Here is a 21,365-nt window from a genome sequence, read left to right as displayed (position 1 = left end):
TAGCAACTACCTGCTGGACCGGACCCCAGTTTAAAAAAACAGGAGATACACTGATACTACACATAAATATATATTGGACAGTTTCCCCATTACGGAAGCACATTGCCGCAGCCAGATGCTGCAATCCCATCCTCTGGCAGGTCCTCCGATATGTGACCCACAGCTGGCTGACCGAACTCACTCGCTGTTTGACGACCGAGCTCAAACCCTGGAAACTAATTGCTCACAGGCTCTCGGGGGTTGATGCCATTTGTCTCTCAGATACTGAGACTGCCATGAATTGGGTGGTCATTCCTGCTGAATTGCAGCAATGTCTTCTATGCTTGCTCCACCAGGATCATTGGGGGGCGTCACGCACGAAGGCTTTGGCTTACTGACACATCTATTGGCTGGGTATCAACAGTGTGCCCAGGAACAAGAGAAACAACCACAGTCATCTGCACCCTGGACTACACCCCGCCATCGCTGGGACTGCAACCACCTCAATTTTGTGGGGACATTTTTGAGGTGGATCAGGCTGCTCATTATGTGCGCCTATTCCAAATAACCAATGGTGGTACGAATGGCATCCACCACAAATGATGCCAACCTCTCTGCCTTAGCCCAGAATTTGGCCACACCTTGGTTTCTGGTAAAGACTCCCAACTCACAGCATCTTCTTTCAAAGAGTTCTGCATGGGCAATAGCATAAAACACATTCTCAGCCTTCCATTCTACCCTCACTCAAATGGAGTGGCAGAACATCTAGTTTGTACCTTTAAGCAACAAATGAAGAACGCTGTCAAATCCTCTGCCACTACCTCAGCCCTCACCTTGTTTTAGAGCACCTGTCACACAACGTCGATTGAAGGTCGTAGCTCAGCGGAGCCGCTCTGTGGGTGGTAACTGTGGACGCTGCTTCATCTTCTGATGCTGTCCCGTTCTGTACCCCACTCTCAGCCATCCCAGCATTACACACAAGGCGCGGCTGTGTGGGTCTGCTCTGTGGGTGTCCCAGAGCTCAGATGCCGGCAATGGCAGTAGAAGCCAATGGGCGTTAAGTTACATCTGTCCAAACACAGATGGGGCTCGAGTGGCGCCGCCACCACCACCACCACCACCAGCTCTGGTCTCGAGCACAGATGGAATACCCATCACTGTCCCTTCCCCCTCCCTCTACCACTTCCTCTGCACCCCTCATATTGTGCAGCATGAGCCAGTGGCCTGCTCTGAGCAGTGGGTCTTTTGCCATAAATACTGACAAGAAAAAGTCACATAGCAGCAGTATGTCAATCTCTGCTCCCCCTCTAAGCTAAGACAAACAGCAGACTCCAATTCTTAGTCAATTCACACCCAACACAGTTTACAAGTCCATTCATTATGTACTGTATCCGCCAGCTTAGCTGAAAGGTAATGTGTTTTCCTACCATGCACCAGGCCCAGGTTTGATTCCTGGCGGGGTTGAAGATTTTTTCTGCTCGTGGACTGGATGTTGTGTTGCCCTCATCATCACTGATGAGCATGTTGCCCAATGTGGAGTCACCTGAAATAAGGTCTGCAACCCGGCGGCTGAACTTCCCTGCACGGAGCCTCCCAACCGACAACACCACACGATCATATAATGTCATTTATGTACTTCGTGGTTAATGACGTGACACTGAAAATCCGTTTGGGTTAGATGCCTTTACTACATTTGGTTTCTCTATTGTGGATGCTGTGCATCTGGTGTCAGTCCAAGTATGTTATCAAGAATTGGATTCCATGTGGTCTGAGTTCTCAGATGTGCTTGCCCCAGGGTTAGGTTGTGTAAACAATTTCGTGGCACACACCACCCTTAAATCCTCCACCTGCCTTCACTTTTTTTGGTTGCAGTTGGTGCCAGTAGCTCTACCCGGCCAGGTTAGGACGGAGCTGGAATGTTTAACGTCACTGGCCATTACACCGAAGGGAATTTGCTTACTGCAGCCTGTGCCGGCACCTCTCACTATGCCATCAGTGAGGACGTAAGCCAGGTCTCTGCCACTAGAGCATCTCCCCTCCAGGCCGCCATCATCACTGGCCGTTACAGTACTCCTCATCACGAACTCCAATGGTTACTACATTTACTGCCCACAGCAGATGTAAATCGGGCCTCTACAGTAAGTGTAGTGGGAAACTGCAAATATCCAAGGCGGCCACCGGGCGGCCTAGTCACCGACTGCCGTCACCGGATCCTCCAGGCACGCACAGCAGTACACGGGTGGCATATATTGTCCCAAGAAGGCAATGTGAGGGCCTTCAGCCCCTCAGTTGTTAATGTGTTTGGGACGTGTAAACTACTTTCATTGTTTTGTTGTTAATGTAACTCCATGACCTAGTGATTGTTTCTCTTTTAAAGGGGTGTGTTTCATTCTGTTTCTAGTTAGAACAGATATAACAATTAGTAAGGATATGAAACAGAATGAACACACTGGCTAAGTAACAGGTAAAGCAGGTGACAGGATCCCAAAGAAATCTTACGTGTAACTTGTGTGACCCAATTAGAATAGTGGCCAAGTCTTTGAAACCCATAAGAAATAAGATTAACTGGCTGTACTGTACGTACACAAATAAAGACAAGAAAAAAATGTTACAGGATAGTTTGACTCATCGGAAATGCTGATAAATCTAAATTAACAGATGACTGAAGAGAAATGCAAATTATCCCACAAAGGCCTACCAACAAAATTTCAGGAACCTGTGTTCAGTGAAGAATATAAAGTTATTCTCAAGTCCTATGTGTATCACTCCCATGGGGAATGTGAAGACAAAATTAGACCAGTTATAGCGTGCACATTTAAGCAGTCATTTTTTCTGTGCTCCTTATGCAACTGGAACTGAAAGGAATGCTAATGTGTGGTACGCTCTGTCACACATTTCACTGTGGTTTGCAGGTTACATATGTAGATGCACATGCCGGAGTGTCAGAGCAGAAGTAGCCGAGGGTGCCGCACGGCCACTGCCTGGTGCACAGTATCAGCATTCCGAGAACTCTCACGATACATTCCTATCTGTAATAGTAAACTGGCATGCCATTGCCCCAGGAGTTTGGAGATACATGTGAGTAGTGGTAAACCTACTCTTAGAGCAGTCTCACAGCACACGACCAGTTATCGTGCCGTTTGTGTTCCGGCAGAGCCCTCACGTTACCTATCAAAATCGTCACAAGGCATGCAGTCGGTATTTGTGTCACACATTATACATTTAAATTGAGGGGGCAGCCAACTCCGACTCACCACAAAATCTGCAGAATAGTTCAGTGAGCAGCCCATCCCCACTTGCTCACTGTAACGTGATTCATAGAGACTGACACCTTACAAGAATGACAACTGCACGACACAAATGTCTCGATCTTCCTCGGCTGGTTCTCTTAACACTCACTCACCAACTTGTTGCTCTTCCACATTTCTCAATAGAGTCACCTTTTGAAAAGTGTAATGCACATGTAGTAAATGCAGAGAATACGTTCTCCAGTGTAGCGAGAACTTGTAACTGCTACCATTTTTTTATTGAACTGTAGTTTTTTTAAATTATATAACAGTTTCTACTTGTCTCAGGTTGAACAACCAGCTCTTTTTGCAAGCAAAGCAGCTCTGTAAATTTGTTTTGTATCAAAGGTAAGAGACTCCAAAAATATGTGAAATTTTTGAGAATCTTAACTAACCAACAACAAAACAAGCTACCAAACTGAATAAAAATCTGTTGAAGAAGCTTTGTAAATTTGTATTGCACTGTGGCAGATGGACTGAAAAAATACACAATATTTTCAAGAAAGTCAACCAAGCTATTATTTTACTAGGAAAAGCTACCACATTTAGTTATATTGAAAGCAAAAATTGATAATTTATGTGGAATTCAAATTGCAGCTCCAGGAAATGTAGTTCTTTCCCTCCCTCCCTCTCTCCCTCTCTCTCTCTCTCTCTCTCTCTCTCTCTCTCTCTCTCTCTTTGTGTGTGTGTGTGTGTGTGTGTGTGTGTGTGTGTGTGTGTGTGTGTGTGTGTGTGCGTGCGCGTGTGTGTGTTTTTTTAGTTAACTCTGAAGGACATAGTGCAAAACCTCATCAATGCTTTCGAGCCTTGTTTTTGTGGTGTTGACCACCTGTACAATTAGTGGTTACCTTTAGCCCTCACCTTGTTACTTCAATTATTTATTTGTGAATCACAATACTGCTAAATTATTTAGTCACCATGTGGGAGGTAATTAATGTGCAAATACAGGAATACTAATATGAGGTAATGGACACAGTGTCACGTCTTTTCAAGTGTGTATGTTTGTGTTTCAGTTTTTAATTAATTAAAAAAATCACTGCATTTTCGCCTCTGTCACAGGAGTGAGTTTCTAAGGCTCAAATTAATCTGCTTTCCCCTGTTAACCTGACAGGAGAACATTTCAAGTGAGCCTGATATCAGCTGTAATGTTATTTGTGACATTCTCCGCTGACAGAGACAACTACAGTCCAATTCGTACTTCTTACAATTTCTCTTCTGCCCATATTTCCACGTAATATTTTGTATACTGGATAATGGTATGCGTGCACACTATTGTCTAGTACCTTACACTATTATCTAGTATCTCACTGAAGATATTTTCAGCAAGTTTTCCACTTTTGTTGTCATTAGGAGCCGTATTTTGTCTCGGATTTTGATTTCATCATTTCCTTTTTTTTTTTTTTCCAACAAATTTTTAACCTATTTCAGCAATGCAATGCCACATGAATAATATGTTCTCCCTGTAGTTGTTTATTTGTCCTGTCTCCCATAAGTACTCCCCATTTCACCCATTATCCTTTGAATATAGATACTGAATCCCATGAGCATCACTTTTTTCGATATATTTCCTCGTAAATTATCCTGTACTGTAGCTCTGAAAATTGTGAGCAAATGTTTCCATCTTAGAAACTCAAATGGCTTTTCCAAACCAAGACATGATGAATATGAGACTGCAAAGTCTATTCAGAAGCAGCCATCAACTCAGATTACAACACTGTAAAACACAAAATTACAACATACCAGACTCTGCTACTGAATGTCAGATTTTTAATCTCTCAATCCTTTTCACTCATATGAAAAAGAAACATATAATTTAAAACTACTAACACATTTGAGTGCACACGTGCGTGCATCAATGTTGCAGTTCTTAAAGAAATATTCAACTGTTTAAAAGTAATGATTCCAGAGGCAAAAAATAAAGTTAAATATTACCTTCAAAAACAGCTTCCTTTCTTCATTTGTAAAGTCTTTTTCCAAAATATCCCACAACCAGCAGACAACTCTGTGGGAATCATGGAAGCCCCCATAATACTGTGTATGTTTCCGAAGATCTTTAAGATCTAATGGTACATTGTCACCTGAGATCAACCTTTGTAGCTGAAAGGAAATCAGAACACCTCATATTGTAATTAGTTGCAACTCAGATCAATATGCTACAATCTGCAAACCACCATTTTGCACCCATCAAATCATATATAGTAGATTGTTGAATATCCAGCTTGTAACTATCTGGTCTCCTTAATATCCTGCTTACTTACTCTGGTTTACATAATTAATGTCATAATAATTCCTATTCATAATAAAATGAGGATTAATTTATTGCACATACTGCACTTCTCCAAAACTTTAGCAAACAGATCTGGCTGCAAAGCTGTGTGGCCTTTAGAAATATTTTATGCATCTTTTGTGCTTCAAGCACATCTGCAGACACAACTATAAGGCATATACTGTTTTTTTTTTTTTAATATTTTAATATTGAATACATTATTGGAACCACTCTTCAACAAACAATACTTAGAAGCCCTCTCCTAGCACTCACAAAGAGTAACTGACACACACAGATGAGCTCTGTCGGCAATCGTGTTCGTTTCTTCAGTTGCATATTACACATCCAAAGTGTGTGTGTGTCATGAAATTGTTCTTTATTTGGTACTTTATGTTTTAATTACAGAGTCCGAAATGGGTGATAAATAAAAGAAATAAATAAAAACTTTTCGTGGCTAGTGACTGGAGTCTGGAATAGCAGCAAAAACTATTGCTTTGGATTTAAGGATAGGAAAAAATACTTTTGGGGACTGGAAAAAATATTGTTGGGGACTGGAAGAAAAATCAAAGAGAAACTGGAAAGTGATGTGCTTCCTTCTGTACCTGCAGTAGCAGAGGAAAAACATAAAAGATATTCCACAATCAATTTTTATTGGGAAAAACCAATAAACAAGAATATTGCTGATGTTGACAAACAAATCAAAACAAAACACAAGTTAAGCAAGAAACAATGCAGGGATCCCACTTCGGATCTTCTAACAGAAGAATAACAAAATAAAATGTTTTCCAAAGAAGTCCCTCACTCGAGAAAGTCCACCAAACAAAAGATAGAAACAAAACTACTTGAGAGTGGTCAGCACAGCATTGCCGCAAAGCTGTCCAGGAAGGCCAGACCACCATTACTTGACACTCTTGAGTTACAGTACAAAGCTACCACTCCTGACGATCTGGCACTACCAGCAGATGAGGCGTGCGGATGTTGCAGCCAGCGCGTCAGATCCCTACAAGCCCAGGTGGCACGTCAAACTGCCTTCTGGCCAGCAATGGCTGGCTTATAAGGCTGGTTGGCAGATGCATCTTTTAGGCTATTTTTAATCACATGAGTCACGTAGGAAAATAGACAGCTTGTTGATCCTGACCTCAGGCACTGCTATCGATCCCTGCAGCTTGGGTAGTGGACCCCGGAGGCCATTGACTGAGACACGAGGCTGTGTTTTCATCTCCGGCAGGGGTCTCGGTCGTACTCCAAACTTCTGCTTCGGTTTCACTCACAGGATGAAGGCATCCCGCATCTCCGTTCTGTCAGGTGGGATGCCAATGCTGCAGGCGGATGGGATAGATGTTGCACTTCCCAAACTAGTGGAAGTTGAATAAAAGTAAGGAAGAAAATGTTGAAAGGTAAGTGAAAAGAAATTGAGGAAGTTTTATTCTTGTTGCATGAATATTTAAGAGGAAAAAATTTGCCCATTACTCTGCCAATATTTCAATTTCAACAGCAAATAGAAACAGAATATTCAGAGTTTACTGCTAAAGATGGTAGGTTGGATTGGTAGTAAAAATGATTCATTGTTCACCAGATTCCCATTAGTAGAGAGGCTTTATTTGCTAACATAGAGACTGTGCCATTGTTCAAAGACTATCTTTCAAAGTTAATTGATGAGGAGGGAATTTGCGGTGCACAGTCGTGATGAGAGTGATTTACATTACAAGATGCTCCCTACAAATACACTTGCTTTGAAAAAGGAAGCTGCGGCACCTGTGTACGAGAAGAATAAAGAATGAGTTACCGTGTTAGCTTGCAGTAATGCAACTAGCAGTGAGAAGCTCAGGCTTCCAATAGTGGAGAAATCGCGAAAACCTAGAGCTTGCGAAAACGTGACAAATTGGGAACCACTGCCCCTACATTACAACAACAAAAGAAAGCCTGGATGAATTCATAAATCTTTAAAACCTGGTTCCTAAACAAATCTGTACCAGTTGTAGACAAATACTTGAAAGATGATAATTTACCAATGAAAGCTCAGCCGCTCCCTGATAAATTGTGCCTCCGCATCCTGTCAGTTACAAATTCACAGATGGAGATATCAAAGCATTGTTTTTACTGCCAAATGTAACCGATGGACCAGGACATCACTGAAATGTCTTTGTCGATATCAGCAACTGATAATAATGAAGACTGTGTAACCATTCTGAAGAGGACTGGCTGGCTTGTTACATGTCACAAGGGGGTTGGCTGAAGTGTGGGAAGAGATTCTGAACATATCACTTGAAAGGTCTCGGAAAATGTGATGGATATTTAACTTAGAATAAATGTGTGACAGTGAAGTTAAATATGGAAACAATGATATAGTTTCATTGATCAAAAATGTGTCAGGCTGTGAAGATGTCAATGCAGGGAGTGTCACAGAATGGATGCAAATGATGAAGTTGATGAACTAACTGACAACAATATTGTGGAAATGGTGATGCAGGAGAAGTAAAACGAGAGGAGAGGGAGAAATCCCATCCCTCATTCAGAAGGGTTCAAGACGATTAAGGCAGCACTGCAGTACACTGGTGAGCAGGAGAAAGCAACACTAGTTGATATCATGTATTTGTGTAAGTGGACGGATACTGCAGCACGGAAGAGGGCTAAAGGAGGGGAACAGTCATCTATAAAAGATCGCAGACCTAGAAGTTCCATCTTTTTGTTAGATCTGGCTTTTCACAAGTGTGTAATCATACAATCATACTTTACAATGCAGAACGTTTTCTGTGCCCTGTAATAACTTTTGAAGGGTGCAGTATGTACGTAACAAACACTTATTACATAAATGTTATGAAATTGGGTTTTGTTATAAAAAAGGGTTATTTAAATGGTATGGCTGAGGTCAGAAGAGAGAATTTTTTGAACTCTGGACTGTCTGGCTTTTTTGTTATCTGGCTTGACCTTACGCCACATTAGGCTGGATAGTCAAGAGTCTCCTGTACATTGCACTGTTCTACTTGTATACTGTTGTTGTGAATGACTGACTACTGAGCACTAGTACTTTCATACCACATCAGTTTATAATCCATGGTATTTACATTATTTAAAATGACAGTGTTACAGTAAAATCAAATAATGAAAAGTCTACAATGCAATAACAACAACATGCCAACGCATCATTATCTTCAAACTCACAACTTCCTTCCTGGTTGATAAGGTTTTCCCTTACTAATGCTCTTTATTCCATACTCAGTGGATAGACAAATGGTGAACAAGAAGTCCAAGTATAGTACGGACATTACATTAAATGTGTATGTAGAGTGTACTAAGAAAACTAAATCCAGCCAGCACATGGATTTTGAGTGTCCATTGTGAAATAAAAGACAGTTACTTTTTATTTTTTCAACCTCTAAAGGATACAACCTCTAAAGGATACATCAATGTATGAACTGCAGTATTTGAAACTTTTGTGAGATTCAGTTGCATTGAAGAATATTATAAAGTCCACTGCCGAGACCGCATAGTTCACTTATTTTTATGCTCATCTTCATATCAGTAGATTCAAATTACAAATAATTTGACCCTATTTTTCTCACATCAACCACAATTATTACAGAAATTTATGTTATTCTGCATTGTTTTGTGATTTGACATTTGTAATGATCAACCAAACAGCCCCTCAGTTACTAAGTTGTTATTTTAACACAGTATTTAGACAGGTCAGCATGGCTGGTGGTCTTGAAGGTGAAATACATTTACAGCAACAGAGAGTGGCATCATCAATTGTTTGAAGATAGTATATATCATGTGTGGCCCTCAGCATCAAGAAGAATGTAAAAACCCTGTCACAAATCAGAACACAGGTGACCCTTATCATGTTGTTGTGGCTGTTTCTTTATGGGGATGCTAAAAAAGATTACAGAAGTTTAAGGCACTTATTACCAACAGGGTAGTACACTTCTGCTACTAATGAACTGGAATGTAGTAGCTGGTGTTTGCTTGTTAAAACATTGCTTTTATTCAGTTCATGGAGGGCTCACTGTATGGCTCCAAATTGTGGTTGAATACCTACAATGTCTGCTTAAATTGACTTATTTATTTACCCTCCACCACGTACCGTGCGGTGGCTTGCGGAGTATCTATGTAGATGCAGATGTAACCCTATAAATGGTGCATGCAGTTTTCCAAACATACTCACAAGTAGCTCAATATCAGAGCAATGCTAATTTGTTAGAAGCGATTGTGAAACATTGGCATCATAAGCTTTGAGTTGGTAGTTTTTTCTGTGAAAGTGGAGACTGGGGGTCACCTTTCAAAAGAAGTCTTGATGATGAACATCAATTTTGATCAGCCAATATTAAACGTGTAGAGAAAATTTTGACAGAATTCTGTTTCTGAATTTTGCAGTGTGATATCCTTTGACTGCAAACATTCTTGAAAAGATTACTCTCTCATATGGTATTGCTATTCAAAGACTCTGATAAATGCATTAGGGCAAGCAAGTCCTCTTCTATCAGTTTCTGAATGTGAAATGTATCTTCCTCTGGTAACAGCTACTGTTGGCTGCCATCTTAGTCCCTCTTCTTCAAATAATTTCCTTTGTAACTAAATTTATAAAAGAAATGAAAAACTATGTGTATGTAATTACAAAATCCTCATAACACTTTTAAAGAGGGTCCAATATTACTATACAAAATACTCCTGTTTCAATGTCTGTGGCTGAAACAACTGAATACGGCACAGATCGCTTCCATCAACTCCAAAATCAGCATTTAATTCAGTGAGACTTGCTTATCCTTCAAAAATGTTAGGTGAGTTGTCTAATGATTAATGATGACAGTCATCCCTGAACAAGAAGTGAGCTTCTACTGGGGCACTATCTTATCTTGCAAATGGCTGAGGAATTTTATCAGTAAGGTATGTGTCCCAAATGTGACGGCCTCTCACAGTAATATGGAGCAATAATTGTACTGCCCTTTCACCAATCTTCGCTTTCTAAATCCATTGAGGATGTTGAGGCATAACACTTCTTTTGCTCCAGTCTCAGGACTGCAACCACAGTGTCAGCCAGCTGAAGGAGTGCTGTGGGCACTCCCTAAACAAAATCCACCACGGGGTACAGATTTCCTTCAGCAAAGGTGTACACCCTACAGAAAAACACAGCCTTCAAATGAACAAATCATCATTCATAATTTTTACCACAGTCACTGAGATAAATTGAGTTCTGTGATGACATATTACACAGCAATCTTTCCTTCCTTCTCGGGAGCTGTTCTCTCTAATGATAGGCTGTCAGCAATGGGGAATGGAAACCTCTTCATAAGCTAGTTACTTAGTGAATTGTCAAACTGCCAAATATCATTTCAGCCATTTCCATGAATGTTTTCCCACACCTTAATTTATGTGTTAGCTGCCAATCTTATTATAATAATTTACATTATATGACCTCCACCGGATCACTTTTGTCAATTTTATACAAAGTGTTTTTCAGTTACCTGTTGGCCCTGTAGCTCTTTATTCCCTCGTCGTCTGTCTCCCCACAACTTCTCTCCTTCTTTAAATACGTCAACTGGTTTCCTTCACCTCTTCTGTACGGAGTCCCTCAATGTGCCTGCCCATTTCTTTTCTGTGTCTTCCTCGTGGCCTCTTTCCAATTAGCCTTTGACAAAAACACTTTTTTTTCCCTTTTCCTTATATCTCCCATTCTCATCATACGTCTACATCAACTCAACTTTGTCGTTTACATCTTGTCCCAAAGTTGAGAAATTCCTGCCCCTTATGTGTTCTCTTCTTTTCTGATTCTATCCTTTCTTGTCTTGCCTTCAGTACACCTTAAAAATTTCATCTTTGCTCCCTTCATTCTGCTCTCTTTCCTTTTTGGTTGCATTACACGTACCAGGTTCATATGCTAGAATGGATTCATAATAAGTGGAATGCTGAGCTTTTCTGCATTCATTTGAGACATCACAGAATATCCCTTACACTCTGGTAAAAGCTGTCTGCTTGTTGTAATCATTTCCCAATTTCGGGGGGTATCATGCAATAATTTCTAATCATCTTTCATCAAAGTACTTGCTATTTTGACCACTTTCAAAAGTTCTCCATTCAATTTTATCTTTCTCTTGCATTTTTGCCCCTTGTCATCACTACTGTTTTGCTCTCCTTTGTCCTTACTATCTTCCGAATTCTTCTATCTCTTCGTTCCACAAATCTACTTGAATTTGCACCTGCATTTTCTCTTCACCCCATATTGTTATGTATCTGCAAACAAGTTGGCTTTTGTAGCATCTCTTCCATTTTTTTAAAATATTAATACACACTGTTTGTGACCTCAAAATTAGAGAAAGGAACACAAAAGAAGCTTACAAAAACAATACTAGGTGAGGTATATTATTTCTAACCATAATTACATGAATGGCTGTCAGGAAAGTAAGATATTCTGTATGCCCAACTGCTTTGTTCATGTGCCATTGTTGTTTGCTGTGGGGTTATATTAATGAATGACTGTTAAGTGAGATTTGTTAACAATGTAAAATAAATTACCTATGTCCACAGTAATCAAATAATAGAAAATGGGGTGTAACAATATTATGAAAATGAAAGTTGCTACTCACCATACAGTGGAGATGAAGAGTTGCAAACAAATCTTTCAGCCATTAAGGCCTTCGATCGACAATAGACGACACACACACACACACACACACACACACACACACACACACACACACACACACACACGACTGCAGTCTAAGGCAACTGAAACCACACTGTGAGCAGCAGCACCAGTGCATGATGGGTGTGGTGACTGGGTGGGGGTAAGGAGGAGGCTGGGACGGGAACAGGGAGGTATAGTACGGTGGGGTGGCGTACAGTGAAGTGCTGCAGAAGGGGGGGGGGGGATTAGTGGGAAAGGAGACAACTAGACAAATAAAAAGACTAGGTGTGATGGTGGAATGACGACTGTGAAGTGCTGACATTGGAACAGAGAAGCGGCTGGATGGGTGAGGACAGTGACTAATGAAGGTTGAAGCAAAGAGGATTATGGAAACGTAGGATGTGCTGCAAGGAATGTTCTCACCTGCGCAATTCAGAAAAGCTGGTGTTGGTGGAAGGATCCATATGGCACAGGCTGCGAAGCAGTCATTGAAATGAAGGATGTAATGTTTGGCAGTGTGTTCAGCAACAGTGTGGTCACCTTGTTTCTTGGCCACAGTTTGTCAGTGGCCATTCATGCGGACAGACAGCTTGTTGGTTGTCATGCCCACATAGAATGCAGCACAGTGGTTGCAGCTTCACTGGTAGATCACATGACTGGTTTCACAGGTAGCCCTGCCATTAATGGGATAGGTGATGGTTGTGACTGGACTGGAGTACCTAGATGGTGGTGGGAGGATGTATGGGACAGGTCTTGCATCTAGGTCTATTACAGGGGTATGAGCTGTACCATTACATCAGTATGTCCAATATAGTCGGATCTGCTTTGCGTCACGTGAGTGTAAGGGAGTCGAAACCAGTAGTGACCCATGACATCATATCAACTTGAAATTTGTTTTATACGTGTAACTCAATTCTAATTCCCACGTGGAATGTTTCCTTCCATTACATTGATATCATTTTTCCCACGTGGAATGTTTCCTTCCATTACATTAACTCAATTCTAAATTTTATTGTTTATTTACAGAGTAAAGAATTTAATTATGTATAACATTTAATAGATAATGAGTTTTAATGAGATAGATATAAATATGTTTTGACATAGCAAATCACCTTGTTGCATCATGCATGATATGTTTTCTCTTTGTAAGAACTTCTGTGTTGTTTGAGTGCGCGATCAAGTAATCGTCACGTGTGGATCTGCTGTAACTTTCATGAATGAACATAGAATTGTTAATTTAAACCCAGAATTGATTTAAAAATTATTCTAGGGAACCACGGCTCGACTTTGGTGCAAACAAATCGCGCGCGAATTCTCAAATATCAGCGCGCAGTTTAAGATATGCGGCTGGATATTGGGTGATATCATCGCACCGTAATTTACAGACATTAGCTTGTTAATAACTATCAAAGACTTATATGAGCAGCATAGTAATTGTCTTGATGCTTAAAGCAAACGAGAAGCAAGTTACTGCCGGGATACGACAAATATTAATCATTGCATAGTCAGCTTGTTGATACGTTGCTTAGCATCTCATAAACACACAGTGATAGAATTACTGAAACAATCTTTTAAGTATCAATGACCACTACACACACATCAGAAACTAATTACTCTGTGACTGACTTCTGGATTGGATGAGTTTTATTTTTATTTCAGCTAATTGGTATTAATAAACTTCTTTCGAGGTTGAAACTTCATCAATGGTGTCACGCTCATTCAGTTTAGCAGAACGATAGATAGTACTACCTATGCTACTATTTATAGTTTTAAAAGAAAAGAGAGCACATACCTATTTTTCTTTTGAGAAATGTTCATACTTCAGTCATCAGTCTTCTCAAACCAGAGGCACGAGTGACTCTCCCTCACAGCACTACGATATCATGAACCACCACACACGTGCGCCCCATTCTCTCTACATTTCTGCATTGAAAATCCTGAGATATAGCCACGGTACGAAGAAGAAAGAAAGAAGACGAAATATAAGCGAAAGAAATGGAGCAGAGAGAGAAGGTGAGGTCACATTTGGCACCCAACATGGGGCCTGAGTACATTGCAGCACAGCAAACATCTAGCCACAATGTCGAACTTCGCATGGACCGACTGAATAAGTACTCGCTATTGAAATGCAAAACTTGCAGGTATGAAGAGAGTAGTGAATTAAAATTTGTTATTGTATTTTTTAGTGGGTGTCATAACGATGTTAGTAGCAGCAGTGTGTTGGGAGATTTCAGGAATTAAATGTGGGGCAGACATTTCATAGGCTAAGGGAGTAGAGTGATGAAATGTGAAAGAGACAGAATCACAAACACCAGGTTTGGGTGAAAGTGATGTGCATGATACTGAAACAGATAGGGAGACAGGTGCAACAGCCGGTGGCCCAAGTGAAGTAGAGATGTCCACTAGCGTGGTAACGGACAGGGACGCCAAGATATTGGATTTGATGGTGGCATTAAACACAAACGTGCCTTCACTGAACACAGATATGAGTTCACTGAAAACGGACATACATTCACTCAACACAGACATGGGTTCATTGAAAATGGAAATGGGTTCCCTAAATGAGAAATTTGAGAAATTACAACTTGGCTGGGAAGAACAATTAAATACTAAGTTCGAAGAATTTGAAACAAAAGTATCTAAGGATATTAATGATTTACATTCTGAACTTAAAGGAAAAATAAATGAAGTAGACAGTAAATATGATATTATCTCACAATGGCATACCGATTTAGTTGCGAAAGTAGTTGTCTGAAAACCAGTGTGCAGATCGAGGATCTGTCCGAAAAATGACAGATTTCGAAAAGGATATGTGTAAAGATATTGATAAATATTTAAAGGAACAAACTTCAAAATTGGCGGAAGATCTTAATGAATGGATTGAGGTTAAGAATAAGGAGGTTGAGGAGAAATTTAATAATGCTCTCCAAGTGAAACGATCCGAACTTATCAAGAGGAAACAGTCGGAACACGAAAGAACTTGTTAATTTGTTTACTGATGAATTTCAGGCAATTAAGGAAAGGTTAATTGAAGAACTGCTGACAGGGCATAGGGTCACAAATTTTAAAATGTCTAGTTTAGGTCGGAGGTCATCACAAAATGTTTTGACTGACAATAATCATTCAATGGACAAACCGAAAAACAGTCGACCCCATAGTGAGAGTACGTGTAACTACAGTACCATGGTACCTGATAATCTTATGAACGTTACCAGAATGAACATGATCTGTTTGTACAGAGAGGGTATCTATCGTCTCTAAAAGTTGAAACTAGCATGTTTAAAAGCAGGCAATTTCTGACATTTTTGTCAGAGAAGGAGAACATCCATCCCAAAATTTTCATAATTTACTTCAAGCGTAGTTTTCCACGTAATTGGTCAGAACAAGATAAGCTTCAGTTCATCGTATCCAAAATTACAGGTGAAGCAGCTCTGAGGCCTGCAGAAGCAAGCGAGAACTGTAGTACTTGTGCAGAATCTGAGCAGCTTTTTCTGCCAAAATACTGGTCTAAGAGCAAACAGGTACGATTGCATAAGGAAGTGTACCAACTCGAATATTATAACAGTAAGCGAAGTTCACTCCCACATGTACCTGATTGTGATTTGGAACAGTTTCTGTCTGTAGTTGATTCTATTAATCTGATTGTGGAAGATGCCAGAAGTTGGAATAATAATCAATGGTCTATTACACAGTGTAATGATGCTAGTATTAATAATCGTTGTGGTGGTCGTAATGATGACAACAGAGATAGGAACGCTCAACCTACACTAACAGAAGGAAATCAAACGACGCACTATGAAAGAGATCAATATAAACGCGATGCTAATTGTACTAAGAAAACCAATGGGAAAAATGGTAATTGCGTAATTTATGCCAATACGGGAAAGCGTAATTGGAAACACAGACATGATAGATATCCGGAAGAAGACCCTGATAGGATACGACTGTGGGTAGATTATTTGCAAGGTACTGCCCCAGCATCACAACTGCAAGGGCCAATATCACTGAGTGACAAACCAATACTGAATTCTGAACATAATATTCATATAGTGGAAGTTCATGAATCACTGATGAAGACATCCACCGAAAGGTTAAACTAAAAATGGTCTCCAAAAGCCTTCGTAGGATGACCGCGGATGGAAAGGAGGGCAGGTATCATTTTTCAGTAGATGTATTGAGATATAATAATGATTTGGACTTAAGGGAAGAGTGCAGTGAAGAAGTGCCAAATATTTCGAATAAAGGTGGATGAATTTTACAAGCTGTCATGCAAGCAATAGTAAATGGTATCAATTTTGAGATCTTGATCAACACAGATGCAAACATTAGTGTAATGACACAAGATTGTTATAAACAGATCAGGAGAGGAGGGAGAGTATTTACGTTTCCTGTTAATGGATGCACTTTATCCAGTGCATTTGATGCGAAAGCACAGATAATCTCAAAATAGGCACAAATCGACATTATACGGAGAATAGGGGTGGCGGGGGGGGGGGGGGGGGGGGGGGGGGCGGAGAGGGGGGGGGGAGGGAGGGACGCTACTATAGACAGTACCTTCCTGATTGTTTCGAAAATGGACGTACCCTGCTTTGGGGTCTTGATTTTTTTGTGTAGAGTCAGAGCAGTAATTAATTTGAAAGAAGAGATGTGTACTTTGAACTCTGGAAGCAAGCTTGTGACAATTTCTATGATGAAGGGCAAGTAGTCCCAGAGTAAAGTTCTATAAAGCTAATGGTTAGCTATATTGGTGTTAAATGCGATTCAGCAAATTGAATTTATTTTATCGAATCTTCTGCAGAAGAGATAGATCAAGACACAATACGAGACAAAGTCTTTGAATCCGAATGTCTGACGTTACATCAGAGTGGAGACTTACTATGTTTGTTAACTAATTATGCAATCACCAAAGGGCTCGAGTTTAATATTCAAACCTATCCTCATGAAGCCTTTTGTCACACTTCATACTCTATTCTGTGGTCTAAGAGAGAGGCAGTGAACAAAGAAATCACTAAGATGTTAGAGTGGGAAATAACATAACCCTCTAATTCTCAATATTCAAGCCCTCTGTTGGCTGTCATAAAATCGAATGGTGATGTAAGACTAGTTCTTGACACTAGGGAAATTAACAAAATTATTATTCCAATACAAACGAGACCCGAGAATTTAGAACTTATTCAGAAGTTAAATGGTGCCCGCTTTTTGACATTCCTGGATATGAGGAGTTCCTATTGGCAGACAAGAATATCGCCTGAATCACGGAAGTACACTGCTTTTATCTTTCTTGGGAGAAGCTATCAATTCATGGTTATGCCATTCAGTTTAAACATCAGTGGAGCAGTGTTTATTTCCACATTAGATACCATACTTAGGTGAGATCTCCTTGACAAAGTTACTTTGTATGTAGATGACCTTTTGGTCACGACTACAACATGGGAGGAGCATCTCGATTTGTTAGAGAAAGTATGGTATTAATGAAATTCTCAGAGTACAGAGTGACAGTGAATCTGATGAAGTCAAAATTTGCCAAGAATCAAATAAAGTTTCTCGGGCACATAATTATGCCGAACGAAATTATTTCCGACCCCAAGAAGATGAATGTTATCAAAAAGTGCCTGTACCCTCGGAATAAAAAAGAATTAAAATTTTTTTTCGGCTTGGTTCATTCTTCTGTCCATTTCTACATGACCAAATAATTAGCCAATCTGTTTACTACAACTATTGCGAAAGAACATTACTTGGAAATAGACCCAAGAATGGAGCCAAGCATTTGATAAAATCCAGCATGCTTTGATTAATGCACTATTTCTGCACCATACGAATCTTGAACAAGACTTTTGTATTGTAACATATGCTTCAGAAACAGGTTTAGGTTTCACATTATTTCAAATAGATGATCTGTGTGACCTGAACACCATCAAAATTATAGGGTTTGCAAGCAGAACACTGTCTAAATGTGAGAGAGCATATTGTACCACTGAATTAGAGGTTTTAGCTGTCATTTGGGCACTCAAGAAGTTTAGATATAATGTTTATGGCAAGAGGACTACAATATACTGTGATCATAAGGCTTTATCATTTATCTTGACAGGTCGAATGTTTCATTCACGGTTAACCCGGTGGGCCCTGTTGTTACAAGAATACAACATTTTGGTGCAATACATAAGGGGAAAAGACAATGTAATTTTTGATGCTTTATCTCGACTACCAAAAGGGAGAACGAATGAAGAATGAACTATCTTTAAATTTTAAAGAAATGGACATATCACTAATTATTACAAAGAACAAGTTTCAGAGCTGTGTCAAAAGCTGCCACAGTTGCAAGAAGAAGACCTACATTGGAAGTCTATTAGGGACAAGATTAAGCACAAAAATCCTGCTGATACTAAATATCAATATACTGTACAATCTGAGGCATTATTTAGGAAAGAATCTACCAATACCAACTGGAAACTTTGTGTCCCACAGGGATATATAGAGCCATTACTTTGATATACTCATTTGAAGTGGGGACATTTTTGGCCTTCTAAATGTAAAGCCAAGTCGGGTGAATACTGCAATAATCCGAACCTAGAATTACTAGTGTATAATATTCTAAAGAAATACAAAATATCCCAACAGACCAATTCCATAAATTATTGTCGAACAACCTAACTACATCCTATAATTCCTCACCAACCTTCAACACTAATAGCTTGCGATGTGAGTGGTCCATGTCCGACTGCACGAGAAAGATTTAAGTATATACTGGCTTGTTACGACATTTTTTTCAAAATATGTCAAATTATATCCGTTGTGGAGTCTACATGTCCGACCAATGTTAAGGAGATTAATCATCAGTTACATTACTGATTATGGGAAACCAAAAGTGATTCTGACTGACAATGCAGCATATTTTACTAGTGGATTGTGTTAAAGGACTATGAACAAAACATAATATCAAACATATATACATATCCTGGTTTTATCCTTGTGGGAATCCAATAGGGAGACTGTTTAGGGAATGAAATTGCTTTCTACGAGCAGATACAGCACAGTGGCAATACAAATGGATTGATTGGTTGCCAGAATTCGAGAGGATCTACAATGATCTACCACATGGTTCTACTGGATATTCAACGAATCAGATAATGCGCGGAAAAACGAATTTCAAAATTGGTTAGGGAATTGGCCCAGAATTCATGAAGATGATCGTACACAAGGGGATATTCTGCAAAAAGTTTGAGAAAAGTGTAAAGAAAGTAATCACATATACAGTTGGTGAGAAAATACTATTAAGAAATCATTCAAAACTATCCAGCAAGAAGAAACTTAACAAAAGTGGCAGTATTTGTATATAGGGCCTTACAAGATAATTCAAATACCACATGAAGGAAGTTCCATCTTAGCTGATTGTGACTCAGATACCATAAAGGGTCTGTTTCACCACAAAGAAATTAAGAAATACTTTCAGTAAGAAAAAAAGGACAATAGCATTGAAATAAACTGCAAGAAAGAAAAAGAAAGAAAGAATTTGATACTGAGTCACTACTAATGGAATGAAGCCTTATGAATAATACAAAGGCATATCATGAATGCTATTGTGTGTTGGGGGAATGAAGAATTGATTTAAGATTTGTAAATATTTTCCTTACATTTTTATATGTTATGAAGAATATGTTATTAATAATAGTATTAAGATGAAAAATAATTTCATGCGTGTGTGTAGTGGGTATGAGAGAGAAAAAGGACAGGACTTGATAAGAAGGAACATGTAATAGACCTAGATGCAAGGCTTGTCATATACATTCTACCACCACCACCTACTCCAGCCCGGTTGCAAACATCACCTATCCATCCCATCAAAGGCAGGGCTATGTGTGAAACCAGTCATGTGATCTACAAGCTGAGCTGCAATCACTGTGCTGCATTCTATGTGGGCATGACAACCAACAAGCTGTCTGTTGGCATTAATGGCCACCAACAAACCATGGCCAAGAAACAAGTAGACCACCCTGTTGCTGAACACACTGCCAAACATTACATCCTTCATTTCAATGACTGCTTCGCAGCCTGTGCCATATGGATCCTTCCACCAACACCAGCTTTTCTGAATTGCGCAGGTGAGAACATTCCTTGCAGTACATCCTACATCCCTGTAACCCTCCTGGCCTCAACTTTCGCTACACTGTCCTCACCCATCCAGCCCCTTCTACTCCCCCCCCCCCCCCCCCCTCTCCTGCCCTCCTCCTAACCTGCAGTGCTTCACTGTCTGCCACCCCTACCATACTATACCTCCTCCTCCTCCTCACCCAGCCTCCTCCTTACCCCCACCCAGTCACCAACCACATCATGCACTGGTGCTGCTGCTCGCAGTGTGGTTTCAGTTGCCTAAGGTTGCAGTCATGTGTGAGTTGCGTTTGCATGAGAGCGTGTGTGTGTGTGTGTGTGTGTGTGTGTGTGTGTGTGTGTGTGTGTGTGTGTGCAGTCTATTTTTGACAAAGCCTGTTATGGCCAAAACCTTTATTTTGTGACAGTCTTTTTGTTATGCCTATCTGTGACTCAGCATCTCCACTATATGGTGAGCAGCAACTTTCCTTTTCATAGTACTGTTACTATGTCCACAAAACCGCCCCGTAAATTTGTAACAGTAATGGAACAGGGCATGGAGATCAAACACTTGTGTATGTTTGTAAATTGTACAATGTGGTTAAAAAGTACATTGAAGGTATTCTTCAAATATTTTTAGTGAGTGATCTATTATTATCAATGCTTTAAAAATATTGCACAATCCTAAACAGTTTTATGAGAAGAAAAGTTGCTGCTCACCATATAGCGGAGATGCTGAGATTAAGAAGATAGTAACTTAAAGTAATATAGCTAATATACAGGTATCCACATGTTGAATGTTTTATTTTATTATGCATGTGGAGAGCCACGCTGATGGACAATGTTTGTTTTCAGCACAGGGTGGCTGTCACAGTGATTTAGTTAGATGCTGCAATAAGTATTCCACAGATTATTATCCTGATCTGGAGATGTGAAGACTTCTGAAGAAAATACATTGTAACAATACAGGTGTACTGTAAGCAGACAGAGTAATTTTTGCACGATAGAAATCTGTTGAAATTTGAAGCAACAGTGTTTCAGATTTGTACAAGTTGTTAATATACTTGCAGTATGGACAAGTATCCAATGTGAGGCTATAATTGGCATAAATTCATTAATTTTCAAT

General features: G+C 39.8%; 1 protein-coding gene across 1 annotated transcript in view; it reads right to left on the bottom strand.

Annotated features, from left to right (window-relative positions):
* LOC126460849 (ubiquitin-protein ligase E3B) overlaps positions 1–21,365 on the bottom strand; it is a 297,274-nt gene that overhangs the window by 39,629 nt on the left and 236,280 nt on the right. Inside the window, exon 15 of the mRNA XM_050095948.1 lies at positions 5,199–5,363. Coding sequence (XP_049951905.1) covers positions 5,199–5,363 — 165 coding nt within the window. The remainder of the gene's footprint in view (positions 1–5,198; positions 5,364–21,365) is intronic.

Source organism: Schistocerca serialis, chromosome 1, assembly GCF_023864345.2.
Source record: "Schistocerca serialis cubense isolate TAMUIC-IGC-003099 chromosome 1, iqSchSeri2.2, whole genome shotgun sequence".
In the NCBI taxonomy this organism is placed as follows: Eukaryota; Metazoa; Arthropoda; class Insecta; order Orthoptera; family Acrididae; genus Schistocerca; species Schistocerca serialis.
Note: the sequence above shows the minus strand (reverse complement) of the source record. Positions and strands in the feature narration are given on the sequence as shown.